The sequence below is a fragment of the Calidris pugnax genome, unplaced genomic scaffold, assembly GCF_001431845.1.
Source record: "Calidris pugnax isolate Ruff unplaced genomic scaffold, ASM143184v1 scaffold128, whole genome shotgun sequence".
Classification (NCBI taxonomy): Eukaryota; Metazoa; Chordata; class Aves; order Charadriiformes; family Scolopacidae; genus Calidris; species Calidris pugnax.
The window spans coordinates 300,367-319,157 of record NW_015090851.1 but is presented as its reverse complement, the minus strand read 5'-3'; the positions used below and the strand labels follow the sequence as shown (position 1 = coordinate 319,157).

Genomic DNA, 18,791 nt, shown 5'->3' with positions numbered 1-18,791 from the left:
TGTTTTCAAGATGGCACAAGGCACTAATACACCAGTGCTGTGTCCTAAATAGCATCTCAAGAGACAATTAATGATGCCCCTGTCTCTGACACAACACTGAGATGACACACATGTGCTTTCAAATGCTGAAATAATCGAGCTGCAGAAGTCCCTCAGTGAGAAAAAAATGTCCTATGACTAATAACTGTATTTCTGAATTGAGTATTTAGAGAGAGATAAGCTTAAAGATGCTTGAAAAGCACCTCACACCAAAACATCAAAACATTTAAATGTTAAACAGTTAAACATTTTAAAAAGACTACTTTTCACAAATGCCAAATAGATGTAAAATCCATTTTCCGCATGTATAGTATGTCTTATATTAAGAAATTTACGTATAATGCAAGAATCCAGAGTCATGACTTCCAGAAAAATATTTAAATGCTTATAAATACTAAAACAACAAAAAGATAATTTTCCCTATATCTAAACTCAGCCCACATCCATTTTGAGGTATGGTATAACATACATAGAGATGCAGTCTATGCTTAGTTTAAGAAGTGCAAGCACAATACCCTTATTTAAATTAAAAGAATCACTGCCATCTAACCTAGTTCTAGAAACATAAAATACGCAATGCTCCCTCTTTTGAGGCATCTTAGAGCGATACCAGGAACTGGAAAAGGCACTTGTAAGCTTTGCTTCACATATTTTAGAAGAATGATGGATATTTAAGTACACAGCTATATAAACTCTGATCTGAAATAAAACAAACATAAATTCTACATACTTAGGTCTTCAGAGCTTCAGAATACCAAAAGCCTATGACTCTGAAAATGTTCATAATCCATTACATTTGTAGATAATGAACATGGTTTTACTACCTGCTTATTTTATAGCAAAGAAAACTAAAAAGAAAAAAAGACATCCCAAAGCTATGCTGACACTTCCACATAAAAATAAACTGACATTGGTATGAACAGAATACAATGCAAGAACTACTAAAATCAGAAAACAAGCATGCAGAACAAGTAGCTGAATAGACCTACGCTATAGCAGTGAACATAAGAGACATAGGAGTCAAGCCTGGATTCCCCAGTGTTACGCTTCTTCCCAGAGCCCATCTCCCCACGCCGAGGCTGCGGGCGCTGCTCTACAGCTGCACAAAGGCTCTGGGCTCTCCCTCAAGCCCAGGCTCCCTTCAAGCTGAGCCTTTCTGTGAGCACAACATGAACATGGAAGCACAATTAAATCGAACTTGAGCAACATATTAACCCCTCAGCTGATGCCTACTAAAGGGTTTTTTCTTTTCTTTTCTTTTTTTTTACTGTGTACTGCAGGGTTGATGTTACTTATAAACTTCTCAGAGAGAAAAAAACCTAATTACTTTAATTTGAAACACATTCCCAAAATCAAATTCAGCTCAATGAATCGGTGCTTTTTATGTACTTGTGATGTGAAGGGAAGTATCTTTAACTTTTATTTGTATGTATTAACAAAGAGGGTTACTTGTAAATAAATGTGAAATATAGCTGCAAATGTTACATAGTGTATTTTCCCTAGGAAAAATAGCATTCATACATCAGTACTAGATGACAGTAATTAAACTTGTTCATGCTTCACTTAACATTTATTTTACTCACAATGTGACGACTGTTTGGCTCAATACAAATTTCCATCACTACAAAAAGACGTATCTTTACTGCTATAAATATAATTTTGTTCTGATTTTACCAAGAAAATACATTTGTTCTCACTGCTTAAATATCAGTCAATAGCATATGAAAGGCACTGTGAGCCCTAAGGAATGTTTTTTCTCCTGGAGCATATATAACACCACAAAAATGACAGTAGATTTTTATTTCAGTTCTGAAGATGTTTTCGGTGACAATATGCAAGTTTAGACAAATTGCTGTTGGTTATAATTTGATGTGTCCTTTTCTGAGTGAGAAGGAATCAGAAACTTCATGGCAAGAAGACTTTACTCAGCAGCCTGAGTAGATAACCTCCAGAGACCTACTTCACCTTCTCCTGTGCTTCCTCTTCCCTGACCACGTGTACCTGGAGCAGCCTGTTGCTGTTTAGCGAACAGCAAATGCTGCATCCTTGAAGAAAAACTGAGCTGAACAGAATAAAAATCAACCTGTTTACAATTACTGTGGAGTAAGGAGTGGGATTCCTGCCTGTGGCATGCTCTGGTGTTCACAAAGCAAATCCAGGTTTGCAGTGAGCTGCATTCTAATCTCCTGATCCAACCCAAACTTTTATTGTCTCTTCTCCCCCTAAACATTTCTCTAAACCAGTATCAGAATAAGCTATTCTGTTATTCCAGTGGGGTCTAGGTTCTGGCCCCAAAACAGCGTGGGGCTGCAAGTGACATTCTCTTGACACAGTAGACAAGTTTTGGTCTCATGCAAACAAATAAAATTCAGGCAACGGATGAGATTTTCACAGTTTCATGCGTAAAAATGCCTCAAGTCTTAATGACAAAAGGAAGAATTCTGTACTTTAGTGTTAATTCAGAAGCTGCTGATTTTACAGCTTCTACGCTGTCCCCTGAGACAGAGCCTCTCCTCACACTACAGTGCCTAGAAGAGTCTGACCAAATGCTGGACACGGTTGAATAAAACCTCTTACAGAAGTAAATTTCTGCCCACCCACCAATATCAGTTTTCCTTTTCTTTCTCTAGTTCAGCTTGTTACACTACCATTACACCGCAAAAGAGCCATCTGCATAGTAAAAGAGACATTTCTAAGAAATATTTTATCAAATTAAGGACCAGGTATCATTACCTTGCAGAGAGAAGTAGGCTAAAGAGAAATGGAAGGGGAAGAAAAAATCCAACCTTTCCAACAGGGTGTTTTAAAGCTCTTTTAGTTTTCCTATTAGAGAATTCAGTATCAATTTCAAATGTATTCAGTCTTGTTAAACACTTGTCACTGATTAAGATCAACTTAACATCCTCTTAGCAGTTTCAAAAGGACAGAGGCAGCAGTTTTAACAGCACTGCATGAAAAGTGCAGTTCATTTCAAAGTGAAAGCAGAAGCAAGTGCAACTCCTTTAAAGAACTGCTTTGTTGGCAGAAAGGCAGGATAAGTCCCTGCTACCTATACAACTCTCAGAACCTTGGAAGCGAAAAAGTGCACCCTATTTTCTTATTGGTTTTTTCGTAATCTTTGGCATCTCTTGATGCCTTTGACATCAGAGAAGCAGCAGCCAAGAAGACTGCCTTAGTGTGACTCCTTGTTTGTGCACATTATTGACGTCAGATAAATTAACACCATCAGGTATTTATTTATTGCATACTGCAAATTATGATTATTTTTGTTTTGCTTTATAGAGCAATATAGCAGCGGAAGAAACTAAAGCAATAGAAAAATTTTTTCACTAGTTCTAATTATTCAAATATCTGAAATTAAATTTGAGAGTGTTAGTATCATAACTTTAACTTGAAGCAATTAAGGATGCAAGAAGGCAGGGTTAAGTAAAACAGATAATACAGAAAACATACGAATCCCATTATTTCCTCAAGCCATTGAGCCTCCCCTAACTCAAAACTGCTTTTCAATAACTATCTGACTATACATAAAATATTCTTTAAAAGTAAGAAAAAGGTTCATCCCTTGCATTCTTAGAAAGTCAAAGGATGATAAAAGTTTCTTGACATTTAGAAGTATTTTGTTGACAAATACACACTAATAACTTGTTCAAAGTGGGATAAGAGGCTTGATAAAGTAAATTTTGCTGTAGTAAGTTGGCCATAAAGTGCTGGAAAAACATTTTGATGGCAATATAACTGCACACATACGATGCTTTTATCTAGTGAATTGCAAATGATAGAAAGGACAACTGGGAGAAAGGTAAAATTAAGGTGCCATTGATTTTAGTTATTACATTTACTCCCAAAAGTTCTTGATCTAACCAAAAAAAGTGTATCTTTTTACTTAGCCTTGAAATGAAATAATTTTTATGTCTCTCTAAAGAGAACATCTAAGAACAGTATTTATACACACACTCCTGAGCCAGTCTGCCTTCCTGGGTGCACAGATTGAATCTTTAGATAAATAATGTGGCTTCCAAGGGAAGATTTATTCCCACACTCATTGAAACATAACTAATAGAGGCCACTAGAAAATTGCATGGGACTTTCCTGAACTCACAGAAAAAGGAAAAAAAAAGGTAGGCATAACTCCCCTGGAAGAAGCAGTGCTGTAGCCCGTCTAACATTTACATGGGCTTTTCACTTCAGTATCTTCAAAAGTACCCAACAAAACTATCTTTTAAAAAAGAACAAAACCAAAACCAACCAAACAAACAAAACCAAGACAACCTCAAACCCCAGCAAAATAAGAACCACTGAGAACATGAGGAATAAAGGAAGACAAAAAGGAGTGTTCTATGTTAAAAAAAAATAATCATAAAACAGGGAAAAAAGCAACATCCAGTCATTTTCTTGCCTCAACAATTGTCCTGAGAATGAAAACACAGAAGGGGTTTTGTCACAAGGAGTGTAAACCAAGACAACCTCAAACCCCAGCAAAATGAGAACCACTGAGAACATGAGGAGTAAAAGAAGGCAAAAAGGAGTGTTCTATGTTAAAAAAAAATAATCATAAAACAGGGAAAAAAGCAACATCCAGTCATTTTCTTGCCTCAACAATTGTCCTGAGAATGAAAACACAGAAGGGGTTTTGTCACAAGGAGTGTACACTTTCTCTCTCAAAGTGGATGTTTACTCCCTGAAGCAAGGAAGAGAGTCACTTGGCCAACTATAGGAATCAGTAGGATTATTAAACTGTAACTCACCTCTTGCTTCACCCAACGGTTAGGAATGGATTGTAAAGCTTGATAGCGTGTTGGTTTTCCCCTTTCTTGCAGGATAAAGGAGATAAGGAAGGTCAGGCCTGATAATGCAGCAATTGCAGGGATTTATGAGATCCTTAGGAAGCATGTTCTTAACTAATTAACTAGTTCTGCAGGTAATTCCAACGACCTCAAGAGAAAGTTACAGATATCAGCAAAAGTACAAGAGCATTTACTGCTCACACTGCTTTTGACACAAATTGGAACAGGTGACAGTTGGTTTTTGTAGTTGCTTTAAGGAGTTTGCAACATGAGAACTGATCTACAATTGTGTGAGATGTTGACAAGAACATGAACATACAGTTGGGTCTTGTTCTTTACAAATAGAAAAATCAGACAGCTGGAAAGCCTTTTCATATTGTAGCCTGATAAAAGTATTTTCCTCATCTTGTTTAAAGCTTTAAGCAAACAATTCCAAGTGTAGGAATCCTGAATGGCAGAGCTTGAAAAACTAGACAGGCTTAGCCCAATTTCTGCTGCTCTTATCTCCTCTAGCAGTCCAGAAAGCAGAAGCTGTTTGCAGTGGTATTATCATGACTATTAGATACTGTGAAATCTTAACTAGTTTAAAGGAGAAACTAAAGAAAAGCTGCTGCTCAGGTCACGTCCCTGCCCTGGTTACAGGAAGTTTCTAATTTCAAAAATAAAGTTCTCAACAAAAAGATAAGGTAAATAAACAATAAAAAAAAGGTCCCATATTTACTGGCAGATTTCAGTGACAGGAACTCAGGTGTAGCTGAGGATACAGATGAGAGGAGAGAAGGCTGACTAACCTGGTACCTGTTTTTATTCACAATCTGTTCCCCCCACACCTTAGTAAGCAAAGTCAGGTCTAGTTTAAAGGAGAAACTAAAGAAAAGCTGGTGCTGAGGTCATGTCCCTGCTCTGGTTACAGGAAGTTTCTAATTTCAAAAATAAAGTTCTCAACAAAAAGATAAGGTAAATAAACAATAAAAAAAAGGTCCCATATTTACTGGCAGATTTCAGTGACAGGAACTCAGGTGTAGCTGAGGATACAGATGAGAGGAGAGAAGGCTGACTAACCTGGTACCTGTTTTTATTCACAATCTGTTCCCCCCACACCTTAGTAAGCAAAGTCAGGTGCTGAAATACTGTACGCACAGTTTGTATGCTTCGTTTACATGGAGATAAATAAACAAACAGTAAATTCATCTGGGTGAACTGGGTAATAAAGCTGTAAATCCACTGTGGTTGCTATATGAAGGTCCTTCAGTGTTTACAATGGAAATGAGGCGTATATTGACATAATAGTCATCACAATTTTCCTAAGAAATTGGATGATAGTGATATTGCACTTTTCTGCTTTTCTTAGTATATTGTTTCCCAGAGAGATCTGCAAACATAGTTTACTTAGAGCATTTAAGAGAATAAATGGAAAAATAGCTACTATTAGCTCTCCAAGAACTGAAGTAACATCTTCATACTAACAAGCCTTTCACAGATCATTCAACAAACGTCTGCAGTTGAAAAACAAGTTTGATGGTATAACGATAAATTATGCAGCCAAAATCATTGTTAAGAACATAGGTTTTTTGAAAACATTTAAGTTTTATAAGCATTTAAGCTTTGGACAAAGCAAGTCCGGAATGAAGAGGCTGAAGATGGAGAGACATCAGATGTTTATACATTACAATGCCAAAAGGATCCCCTGTGACCATTTATCCTAACTTCCCTATAATAAATCCCACAGGACTGCTCTCGACAGCATTGATCACAAGAAATCAATTCCTTTTTGAAACAGAACATCTCTTTCAGAAAAGATACCCAGGTCTGTTTTAAACCTGTATCCTCTGATAATTAATTATTCTAACAAACACGGAATTTTGTCTTCGAATTGTCTTGCTGTAGCTTCCCATACTGAATAGTATTATTCCTTTAAACGCTGGACTGAAAACCTGTAAGACTGGGCTTTTTTCCCAAACATAGGTTTCTGCTTTCTTTGAAATGGCATTTCAATTTTTATTTGGTAATTCAAGTTGAGTTACTACTGATTTGTTAGAAAGACAGAAGTAGAACACAGGAAAATGGGGAGAAAGAAAGAACGAACGAACGAACCTTCCCATCTACCATATCCCATCTGGTTCATTTTATTACCACAGAATCATTGTTTTAATCAGCAAAAAAATAATAAATGCCATGCCTCAAAGCCCATCAGCTTTTGTAGATTCCTAGCAGAGATTCATGGCCATTTTTTTAGCTGTTCTGAATTGAAAAATATTTGTCTAAAGACAGAGGAAGAGCTAATTATTTCCAGTTTTATCTTGCTCTCCATCTTTATTATTGAAAAGGAAGAGTGATCTGATAATAAACAACAGAGCACACTCACATTTGGAAACTTGGCATTTGTTTCCATGTTGTTATGTGTGCAACTTCAAAAACACAACTGAAAAACTGTAATACTGTGGTTTAAAACTAAGTTTGAACTTCTTATACTCAAATGGTTCTGAAACAAAGAAGTCTGCAAAATCCTTCCTAAAAATCCAACGTCTTTCACTTTCCTCTCAACTGTTTTCTAGTCTTTTTCTTTTTATCCCTTCCATTCCCCATAATTTTCTCCTCTCATGATAAGCAAATATAGTTCACACTGTCCTGGCGAGCCACACGCTCACGCTTCAATAGCAAGAATTGTGATCAATCTTTCTCTGCCTCTTGCATCTCTTATGCTTATGGTGACTTGGAACAGAACGTGTCTCAGAGCTGCCAGCAGAGACATTCTTAGGAAGAAGGAATGAAACAAATTACCCAATTAAGACAGCAACGATCACTCTGCTTGATCAAAGTACAAACCAGCAGGATTTTTAACTAAGAAAACAGTATCTGATTCAGATTAACACATTCCTTCCCTTTTAGAAAGGGATTTTCACAACATATTCCTAAATTTCAGCATCAGAATAAAAAGCTGAAAGAAACATTAAACATCTTTTTAGTCTCTAGGGATCCAGTCAGCACTAATTGAAATTCAGAAAGTCCCAATCCAATAAAAACAGTGCAGTGTATGATGTCTGGAATTATTTGAGGACAGCCTTCCATTTGCCTGTTTCAAAGTTCATAATACAAAGGGTATCACTGGAAAGAAACGTTCAGAATATACTCTTCAGATCGTTTGTGCTCTATGGACTGCCTGCTGCAGGCCTGGCGAGAGGCAGGCGCCAAATCTATTGTCCTGGTTTCCGTTTGACAGCTTGTTTTAAGAGACAGAGAAGTACATGACATTAATGTCGCACGCTAATATTACTTCCTATAAAAGAAATTTATGAATGTGAAGCTCAAAAATATTAAAAGTACAAATACTTTAAAAATACTAATAGGAAGGTCTTTCACCAGTGGAAAAGAAAAAGAACAACGAGAAAAATACTAATAGGAAGGTCTTTCACCAGTAACCATAAGTGGAAAAGAAAAAGAACAACGATAATTAAGAAGAAAAATGATACCATAAAAAAACTCTTTACTATATGGTAATGCATATTAGGAATTTTTCTGAGAACTGGCTTACAGCATTTTAGGAATGCAAGAATTAAACAGTTAAAGCAAAACAAAGAATGGAAATGACAGTTCAGAACTTCATTTATCTGATTTTACATCAGCAACTTTAGACTGTGATGTATCAACTAGACTTGCTAAGAAATTTTATAACTGTTGCTACTGTTTAAGCAATGCACAGAGAATAACGATTTGCACTTACCTTGTTATAGACAGAACAGCAGGATTACGTTTTACCTTTCTGATGAATAAGGGCCAAAAGAGTCCCAGCTAAATAAAATCCTTGCAGCACTGCACAATCATCAATATTCATCTACCTGCTATTTCAAGTAAGCTCACAAAATGGTTAGTTAAAAATGTAAAAACAAAATCACCTGCAGAGCAATCGTGGTATTCTTCGCAGGATATTTCCCCACCAGTCCTTGTTCTTTGCGTTTCTTGAATTTCCTAAAGTAGTCCTGTATCAGGAAGGTGGCATAGAACTTCCCCACGGTTACCTCATCATCTAAATGAACAGACCAGACAGATCTCTCCCAAGTCAGCACATTTATCATTAGCCTGTACACTCATATCTGATTTGGGGGCAAAAATGTGATGGGTGCAATAGGCACTGTGCTTTCAGCTTACAACAGTAGAACCTGTAACTAGGTTAAAAGCAATGTTTTAGCAAGCAGTGTAGGCTCAGTCAGGTAAGGGAACTCATCCTCAATAAAGAAGCAGATACAATACTTTACCAAGTCTCATGTACATCTACATAAGTTCGTGTAAGTTTCTAACAAAGCCATATCTGTATATGCATAAAAGCTGAAAGACTGACTTTAATTACTTGAAAAAAATGGATTAAGATAAAAGCTACTATGACTTGCATACATTTATGTTCATAAGAGCAACTCCATTAAAAAAAAAAAGTCCTGCTTACATTACAGCATCTCTCTTTTTTTCCCTGCTGAACCAAATTTACTTAGTCAGTGTATCAATGCAGCATCATTCTGATTCCATAAGCACCTTGACATCTTTACACCCAGCTTTGTTATGCACATTTTTATTCTTTTATTAGTGTCATGCCCTCAGTGTAATCCCTGAGCATCTTCCAGTTCAGACTTTACTTGTGTCCCAGATGCTCATGTTTGGCTGTATCTTCTGCTATCTTATTGTCACCCAATAAAACACATTCTAGACTCTGAGGAAATCCCACAAAGGTTACAATTTCATACATATTCTATGAGATTTTTGTTTAAGTGAAGATGTGGTCCTTAGCCACCTTCTAGAAAGGTGATAACAGTAAATATGAAACAACAAGGTGCTTTCCCATGTTATTGTATCAGCTCTGTGATGCTGATAGAAATGAAAATAGCTTCCATCAGTTAATTTAGTACAATTCAAAAGATACACAAACAGCAAGCGCAGTAAAACCTACCATTTTTACAGTGTCACTGTTTTGAACAAAATCCAAATTCCAAAGTCTTTAAAGTTGAAACGCGGGTACCTTATGAGGATATTGAAATGGCCTGGTTCCTAGCATGTCAAGGATGTATGGGCCTGTTTTACGAGTCCCATTGAATCATTCAGCTGTGCAAGTTTGATCTCTTGACGAGTAATGCTTGCCAGAAAACTGGGAATAGTTTTCTATTAAAAACATTGCTTTTTTTTCCCCCTTTTTTTACACACTTGTTTTCCCCTAAAGTTCTCTGGCATGAATTTAGCCATTTCCCTTTCTGTTGTGTCGCCTAATCTCTCGCAACACATTCTGTTAAGCAATCTTCTTCTCTAATTGACTGTCAATCAAATTCTCTAATCGATTGTCACATACTGTAACGTCATACATTAACATTGGATTAAAACAAAGTCTCGTCCTGTCTTCATTTCATCAATAATAATATGTCCAATGTATCTCACCGAGGACAGTATTTCTAATAGTATTTTTACCTATAATATGACAGCTTTTGCTAATTTAAATTTAATTAACTTTCTTCTTTCACATGAATAGAAAGGATGGGGAAATCCAATCCACATACAATACTGTTTAAACTCATTTTTACCTGTGAAAAAATCTGTCTCAATATGAATCCTCTCCCATTCAAAATAAGCTCCTCTCAATACAATGTCTGAAATGGGCTGTATGCATGCGAGAATGTACGACAGGCTTTAAACTCAGTAAAAGCGCACCAGGGATTTACTAACCCAGCATTTTATTTTTCTTTAAATGTATCAAAGCAAAAATAATTATAAAAATTGCTTTAAAATACCTTGGTTGGGAGACCAGTCTGTTGCAGGAAGTATCTTAGCACATTAAAGAGCCTGCTCTGCCAAACACTGACATCTCTTCAGTCCGAGTTCCCCCAGTTCCCGTAGGAAACAGCGGGAACTCCACAGCTCCCAGAAAAGCTCACCAGGCTACAGATTCAGCCTCTTGCTTCAGCAAAAGGCTTTTTAATTGACTCACCAAATCTGATTTCTAAACTTTTTGTGAACATTTGCTTTGATGCTCATCTGTAATCTCCCTCGGCAGCTCCTCAGTAGACTAATGGTGTATTGTATTAGGAAGAGATCTCTTATGAAGCATCTAATCTAGACTTGCCTTCCTTAGCTTAGCTGAATCCATTGATCTACAATGTAGCCTTGGTCAAAATCCCCAGATAAACCTTTCCCCATCCTTTACACTATTTTGTTTGAAGTATTTAAAAAGCACTTTTAAGGAAGTGATATAGCAAATGGCTCCTAGAAAGAACAAGCACATAGAAGTGACAGACTTGATATAACATAGACTGCTATGGGTCGCGCTTAGAGCATGTCTCAAGTCAGGCTACGACATCGCACGACTACTGACTGTACCTGAGACCACCATACCTCCAAAGTCTCAGTATGCAGAAACAAAGGGCTCTTATTGACCACTCTGGACATGCACCAACTTTTTTAAAAGTGTATTAGCTGAATGCATTACCAGTTTGCTGAATTCTGCATGCCAAAGTCTGTCTGTACAGACAAGATGGATGTGTACTTCACAGGCACAGTCAGTTGTACTGCAGACACGTGCACACAAGAACTGAAGCCTGGCCAAGGGGAGCCATCCTTGACTTTGGTTTTTGAGTAACACACATATAGCCAGATACGGACAGGTATAGGGAGGCAGCTAAGCATAACTGACCACAGAATAGACAAACCTATAGTTACAATTAGTCACAGGAAAAGGAATCATTTCAGTAGGAAGTTTTGGAAGAGGACAAAAAGTACTGGGCAGGATTAAATGGCTTGCAGGAGACCACGGAGTTAAGAGAATGTTTAGCGAGTTGTATGTATTTCTCTTACTCTCTAGTCTCCTAAGAATGTGAACTCATTCATACATTCAGGCCTTTGACCGACATTCTATGTTTTTGCAAAGCAGTTTCATTTGTCTGTACTGAAAATGTTTTGCTAATTATTAACAGTTTAATTAAGTTATAGTAATGAGTTACGTAATCAGTACCACTTCTAGTGCATCTAGTTATCATTCAGGACAAATATGCTATACTGATTATTTTCATTCTGCTCTGCAAATAATTATTCTGCTTGTGTTCTGGAGGCACGGTCACAAGCACACGAAGGATCTAGCATTCAATAATATTGGCAAAAGTAATACTGGAGAAAAACATTATAAACTAGATCACTTAATATTTTTAAGTGCAAGTGATTTTAACATATTGAATTTGGATACTTTGTTGTTTTATATTGAAGAGAATTTTCTGCCTCCTAACAGACTGTTGCTATCAGCTGTCACTGGTGTTATAGTCATATACATTTTTCTATTGAACATTAAGCATCAATAGAAAGTAATTTCTACTGTGTATTAAACTATTTTACACTCCTATGGCATATGAATGTAAAATAGCTGTATTCCTCTTTTTTCTAGGTGGGTTAGAATATTTTCAGTTTTTAGGTAAGTGATAACAAGGTCTGCAGAGAAACAAAATAACTGAAATAAAGAAATGTGTAAATCATAAGGACTTCCCAACATATTCTTATTTATACTGGGTTGTAGAAGCCATACTGTTTCCTATCAATCAAGCAGTGATTCGGGTATTCAGCCTTCTAGCTACACTGAAGAGCTACATTTGCAGAATAAATATTAGCAATGAATTTTAGTACAGCCGAAAAGAAATATACAGCTTATATTCAGCAATGAAATGAGGCTGAAGTTAACAGTGAGTTACTATGATTAGTTCTAGGAATGTAATCTTTACAGATTGTCAGACTGATTTAGGCAGGCACAGCTCGCTATTCTGAAGCATGCATCTCTATTTCAATTAAAAAATGTAGGGGAATAAAGTTGGCAAGAGGCAACACCAATTCCATGCCACCACCCTAAAACAGAATTGCTTCAGAATATTCGGAAAGACTGATAGTTGAAAGGAACAGAGGCTGCAGAAAAAGCTCAAGCACATAGTTACAACAATAACAAAGCAATTCATCTATGCCATGCAAGCACTTAGGTGTAAGGCTAAAACCAACAGAGTAGAACACAAAAAGTTGTTTTAAATGTGCAGTATCAGTTCCCCTTTGGATAGTCGAATTTGCTAGATTTTTCCCTCCATCTCCACTATTATCTGGCAGCCACCACACCAATAGCAAGTGGCTCCTTCCAGCGACAAAGCTAATGCTGCTCCTGGGGTCATGCTGAACAGCAGTGCAGCCAGCATGCTCTTCCTCCCCTAGAGACTGAGAGCATCACCTTCAGAGAGGGATCAGCCTCCACCACCATCGGGCCTGGGATCTTGATTCTGCTTCCAAACCTGAGTCTGATCAGTCTTGAAAGCTGCCGTAACGCTATAAAAGTACAATAAACTACAAGAAATACCAGATGATTACAATGGATCTATGTATTGGATCTCTAGATAAATATATTCTGGGTGTGGGTGACAGTGCAACAGATCCTGCACCTTTAAAACTTGAAAAAGCAAGTAAAAAACAGTCACCTAAACCTACACTACAGCATATTAATAAAAATGTATATATTGAAAAAGGCTAAATATATATATCAGAATATATATATTTAAAAAGAGAGATATAACAAATATTTGACATGTCATATTACAGCATGTAGGAACAACTAATATATGTGCCCTGCAGTTCTCACAAACATATTGGTGTCTTTAGAATTTAGATATCTCTTCACACGGGCCATATTCGTATCTCAGTCATATTGGCATAAATCTGAACCATTTCCACTATCGGTTGACTATTGAACTGCTTTGCTTTAAAGTAGTGTAACTGAGATAATTTAGCTTCTTGCTTTATTAATTTAGAAAAAAAAATATTTTTAAACTGGCAATTAATTTTTTTTTCCTCCCAGAATTATTCAACACATACAAGGATATAAGCTATAATGAAGTGTACGTTGTCAAGCTTAATTAGTACAAAACATGTTATTTTGCTCAATGCATTGAAATCAAACTAAATTTAGGGGTTTTTGCTGAATGACTCAAAGTCAAGACTAAATTTAGGTCTAATAAAGTATTTTGTTTCAAGCAAGAAAATAAGAATAACATTTTCCTCTCCTTCTTTTTAATCTAAATAAGTTTTACTTATCAGTCCTATATGTATTATCTAGTGTAATAGGATATAATTTTCTCTATATTTTGTTATTATTATTTGTTTTCCTGTAATGATATTATAATTGCAAAATTTAGTAATTTTATTTTTTTGGTTCCTAACAATCTAGAAAGACCAAAATGCACAGAGAATAGCATATTGCAAAGTTTAGCAGACTGACCGCCAGCTGGAGGGACAACTTGATCAAGTAATTTCATGCTCGTTTTCTTCCATATTTTCTTTATAACAGCTCTAAGTTCTTCATTTGCTTGCTCTAGGTTACCTGTGGCAACAAAATAGAAAAATGGAGGATGGCACTTATTTTTCAACCAGCTGCAATGAATGATCCTTTGGATATTAATTAGCTGTATACAAATACAGACTGTGATAAGGATGCTTTGTTACAAGGCAAAGCTACATGAAGTAGCAGGTAACACCACAACAACTACTAAAGAGAAAAAAGGGTATAAACCAGTGAGCCCCCAGGGCTTTCACATCAGTCTCTGGAGGACTGCAGAGGTCAACAGAAATTTACAGACCTTGGCTCTACTCTGTCACTGCTTAATGACTTCCGCCTAAATTGTGCGGAAAGTGATGACTGCCTTTTTGTGGCCACGTCTTTCTTGGCCCAAAGCACAGCCTTAATTTGTTTAATCACAGTAATTACTCAGTTCTACAGGCTCAAAAGTCCAGGCAGTTGACGACTGAGCAGTTTGCCATCTCTTGCAGTGCCTGTCTAAACCACAGCAACGCCTGAGGGGGCTGAATCTAATCCATTTGTTTTTGGCAGCAGAACTCAAATTCTGCTGAGAATAGCAGAAGACACGGAACAGAAAGTAGTTAAAGATGCTAAAATAATGAAAAATTATATGAACATACAAAGAAAAATTCTTTAAAACATACCACTCTTTTAAAAAACTTTTCCCTCTCCGATGCAAATGACAGATGTCCACTCAACCCAGTCAGAACCTGTCTTGACCAAACTGGGGATGTTGCTTTCAAGTGTGCAAAAGCTCAGTTGCACCAAGTTAAAGAGCAATGAGGAAGGAGCCTTGTGGCTGGGCAGAAAGGGAACTCATTCATTCTTTGCAGTAGAACATCTGTTATGCCACTGTTGCATGTTTTTATCTCACCAGGTAAAAGCATGTAATAATTTCTGAGATCTCTTGGGCTTTGGCCTCACTACCCCTTTACTTTCCTTTTCTAGCAAATCTTTCCCAGCAACACTGAATAAAACCCATGATTCAAAGCAAACCAAACGCAGTGAGACTAAGGCAGCCTTACTCATGTCCAACAAAATGAATAAAACTGTAACTTTCCCTCATTGTACCTTCTTACAAGTGCAGTAAAGGCTTTAGAGCTAAGAACCTTACCTTCTGTTTTTATCTTTAGAGCAGTCCTAACCAAAGCAAACAAAGTAGCATTGAACATGACGGTTCCATCACTGTTTAGTGGCATATTCATGGCTACTAACCTCTGTAAATGAGAAAAGGAAAACAAATTTTGATGTGATTTTGTTTGAAAAAAATCTCTCCTGTCATGTTTATTTCTTAAAAGCTGATGTATTCAAAGAAGGATATCCAGAGAAGCATAAGAATTTTGTAAATCTTCCATCCCAGCTGCGTATAATAACCACCCAGTTTCACTTCTTTCTGATATTAATCACATGCACAGTTATACTTAAGCTAAAACTGTCAAGTAATTTTCATGAGCTATTTATTGAGTTAATTTTCAAACACTGAAGCCCCAATCCTTGGCTATAAATCACACTATGCAAGTATTAAGAGGCACTTAGTACTTTTGCATCATGTTCCAATTTTTCCACAGGTTCCTCCATGCTCTGTGAAGACCTCAGCACCAGGTCTGTAGTGTATAAGCTGCTTCATTTCTCGGGTAACTCCTCAGTGATGCTGTGCTTCTCTTATCTGTCTACACTGAATTACTGTGAAAGGGGCTTTCCTCTTTGGATTAGTCCATCTCTGCACTACAGTGTCCATCTTTTAGAGCACTATCCCTGAGTGCTGTTGTAATGATCCTTTTATTGGAAGGCTTGATCTTATTCCAACTGAAATGGCTAAAACCACAATATCCATAGTTCTGAAGTCCTCAAATAACATAATAATTATTCATCTCCTTTGTGTTGCTTTTCAACTTTTATATTAAAACGCAATTAATCCTCATCTAAATTGCACGTTGTGCCTGACAAATTCTAAACAATTTTATATTCCCTTTAATTTTCAGTCTTCTCATTGCTCTATATTGTATTGCACACTGTTATTCACTTCAGCCTGGTTTATCACCTTGCAGTCCCCACCCTTAAATTTCATTTCTGTGTTTCACGCTCAGCAAACTTCTCACGAATGCAACTGCAAAAGTACTGTATCAAGATTTAATTCTCACTTAAAGTAAACGACCACCCTCTTCTCCCCGCAACTAAAGAGAAATCAGAAATGTCACTGAGTTGAGGTAGTCTTATATGTGACACCATGTCCCCAGAAATGCTGGGATGAGGTAGTTCATATGCACAAAAATAATAGACTAACGATTTACAGAGCATTTACTACTGCTGATTTACAGAGACTGACTCCCTTCATTCTGATGCTCTGTGAAGAATTTTAGACCGGTGGTAACTACTCAAGTGAGCACATTGAGATAAATGACACTAATTTTGCTGGTTTAAGCCTGCAAAAAACAGGAAAACTTGAGAGTGAAGGAGATATTGTGAACAGACAGGATTACTACGCATGTGTGGCACATATTGGGCAGAATTGAATGAATGAACTGTGAGAGAAAGCTAGAAAGAAAATAGGGTAACACCTACCTTGCAGGCCACTCGGTGAGGGCATAATTTACCAAAACCAAGTGGTGGCTGAATGCGCCTCAGTAACGTAACCACATCAAGATGTTTTATCCTTCCCCTGGAACCAACACACATCAGTTACCAAACATACATCCATTGCCAAAGAATATACTACATTCTGCTTTTATTGTTTTTACCAGATAAATCTTATCAGAGAAATGATCTAACTTACTTTGCTTCAGGGTCATATTCTGACCATATCCTTTTGAACTCATCCAAATGATGGGGACCCAGTATAGACCAGTCACGTGTCAAATAATCAAAATTATCCATAATGACAGCCACAAATAAGTTTATAATCTAAAAAAGTAATTAAAAACAATCTGCCTTAATTATTTTGACATTTTAAGAAAAGATATTCAATAATATTAAGAATTAATAGGTTAAGAATTCAAACAAATAAAGTGATCTCATAAACGATTATTTTTGGCAAATATGATCAAATATCACAAAATACTTGCTGGACATTTAACTGACTGGAACTCTATCAAGTAATGATATGACACGAGTGTGATTCTCAGTCTTTGACACAGGCTGTAACATGGTTTTGTTTCTCCTCCTTGATTTGCCAGATCCAACTACATCAAATTAAAGAGTGGATCCAACACATACATTTGACAAAGTGCACACCTCAGGAAACAGCTTTTTAATTAATAGGATTCAATGTCATTACAATAAAACTTGTGCACACGTTTTGTTAACACAGAAGATGATACAGAACAGCAGAACGTGTATGTTTACATTAGTTCACAGAATTCTGTTTGACTACTCCTTTTGCAAGGAGAACAGTTCTGTGAATAGAACACATCAGTCAGCTTAGAGCAGACACCTACAATGAGGAAAAACATGAGCAAATAATCCATTATGCCACAGATTAGGTTACTGTTCACATCTCATGGGCTACAGTTTGAGCACACCTGTAGAGACAAGAATCCAAATTCTGCTAAGTAACACAAACAGTATTACTAGTAAGCCAAAGGAACTGCAGCTTTATTATTAATGAATATTTAATGATACTATTGAGAAATACCTGAAACAACAGCTGATGAACAGACTTAACTCAGCTTTCAAACATGCAACCAATGCCTCCAGCATACATGCAGTCAGAAGAACATCTTGCACATGAGAATGTAGAATCATAGAATGGTTTGGGTTGGAAGGGACCTTTAAAGGTCATGTAGTCCAATCCCCCTGCAATGAGCAGGGACATCTTCAATCAGATCAGCCCCATTCAACCTGACCATGAATCTTTCCAGGGACGGGGCACTTACCACCTCTCTGGACAACTGTACCAGTGTTTCACCACTCTCGTTGCAAAAATCAGTATAAGATACAGGATTTAGGACCGTGTATGGAAAAATATAACCTTGCAAACATATTTTAGATACGAGATTTTCACTTGCTCTCTGAACCCACTACTCTTTTAGTTAAGAAGAAAGTCTAAATGCCAAAGCTCATTTCAGTTTATAAGCACAAGACTCACCAAAAATGCACAAAGCATGTAAAAACTGATAAAATAAATGATGGCAAAATTGCTTCCACATGTGTATTCTTCCCCTGGGTTATAATCGGATTCTGGATCGCAGCGTTTTCCAGGCAAACATGCCAGCATGATTTCCTGCCAGGCTTCTCCAGTTGCACACCTTTAAAAGGTCACAAAGATACATTAGGCATTATTTGACCAAAATGGATTAAAGTTGTATTAATTTTTAAAGTTCTGATTAAAGTCTTGGAGTTGTACAGGCACAAACGTGAAGACAGATCATTAATTTTTCAGAGCAGGAACTAATTAAGAAAATACAGACCATGTTTCAGAAATTATAAGCATAGATCGGACATTGCAGACACACTTTATAAGGTAAACACACCATAAAGGCTTGCATGTAAAAATTTGAACCCCGAACTGTGATTTACAAGTTAAATACTTATTGCAGTGGAGCTGCTGTGTACGAAAGCAGTGTTGTGTATGAAAACCTCTCATAAAAGTTGAAAGCATCTATTTGTAAAAGATTAATTGCCTT

At 36.8% G+C, this 18,791-nt stretch overlaps 1 protein-coding gene across 6 annotated transcripts in view; it reads right to left on the bottom strand.

Annotated features, from left to right (window-relative positions):
* CACNA1D (calcium channel, voltage-dependent, L type, alpha 1D subunit) overlaps window positions 1–18,791 on the bottom strand; it is a 194,392-nt gene that overhangs the window by 18,256 nt on the left and 157,345 nt on the right. For all 6 annotated transcript variants that reach the window (XM_014943228.1, XM_014943231.1, XM_014943232.1 and 3 more), the window contains 6 exons: window positions 18,254–18,413; window positions 16,943–17,070; window positions 16,732–16,828; window positions 15,284–15,386; window positions 14,092–14,193; window positions 8,720–8,850 (listed from right to left, as the gene is read on the bottom strand). In XM_014943228.1, the coding sequence (XP_014798714.1) occupies window positions 8,720–8,850; window positions 14,092–14,193; window positions 15,284–15,386; window positions 16,732–16,828; window positions 16,943–17,070; window positions 18,254–18,413 (721 nt within the window). The remainder of the gene's footprint in view (window positions 1–8,719; window positions 8,851–14,091; window positions 14,194–15,283; window positions 15,387–16,731; window positions 16,829–16,942; window positions 17,071–18,253; window positions 18,414–18,791) is intronic.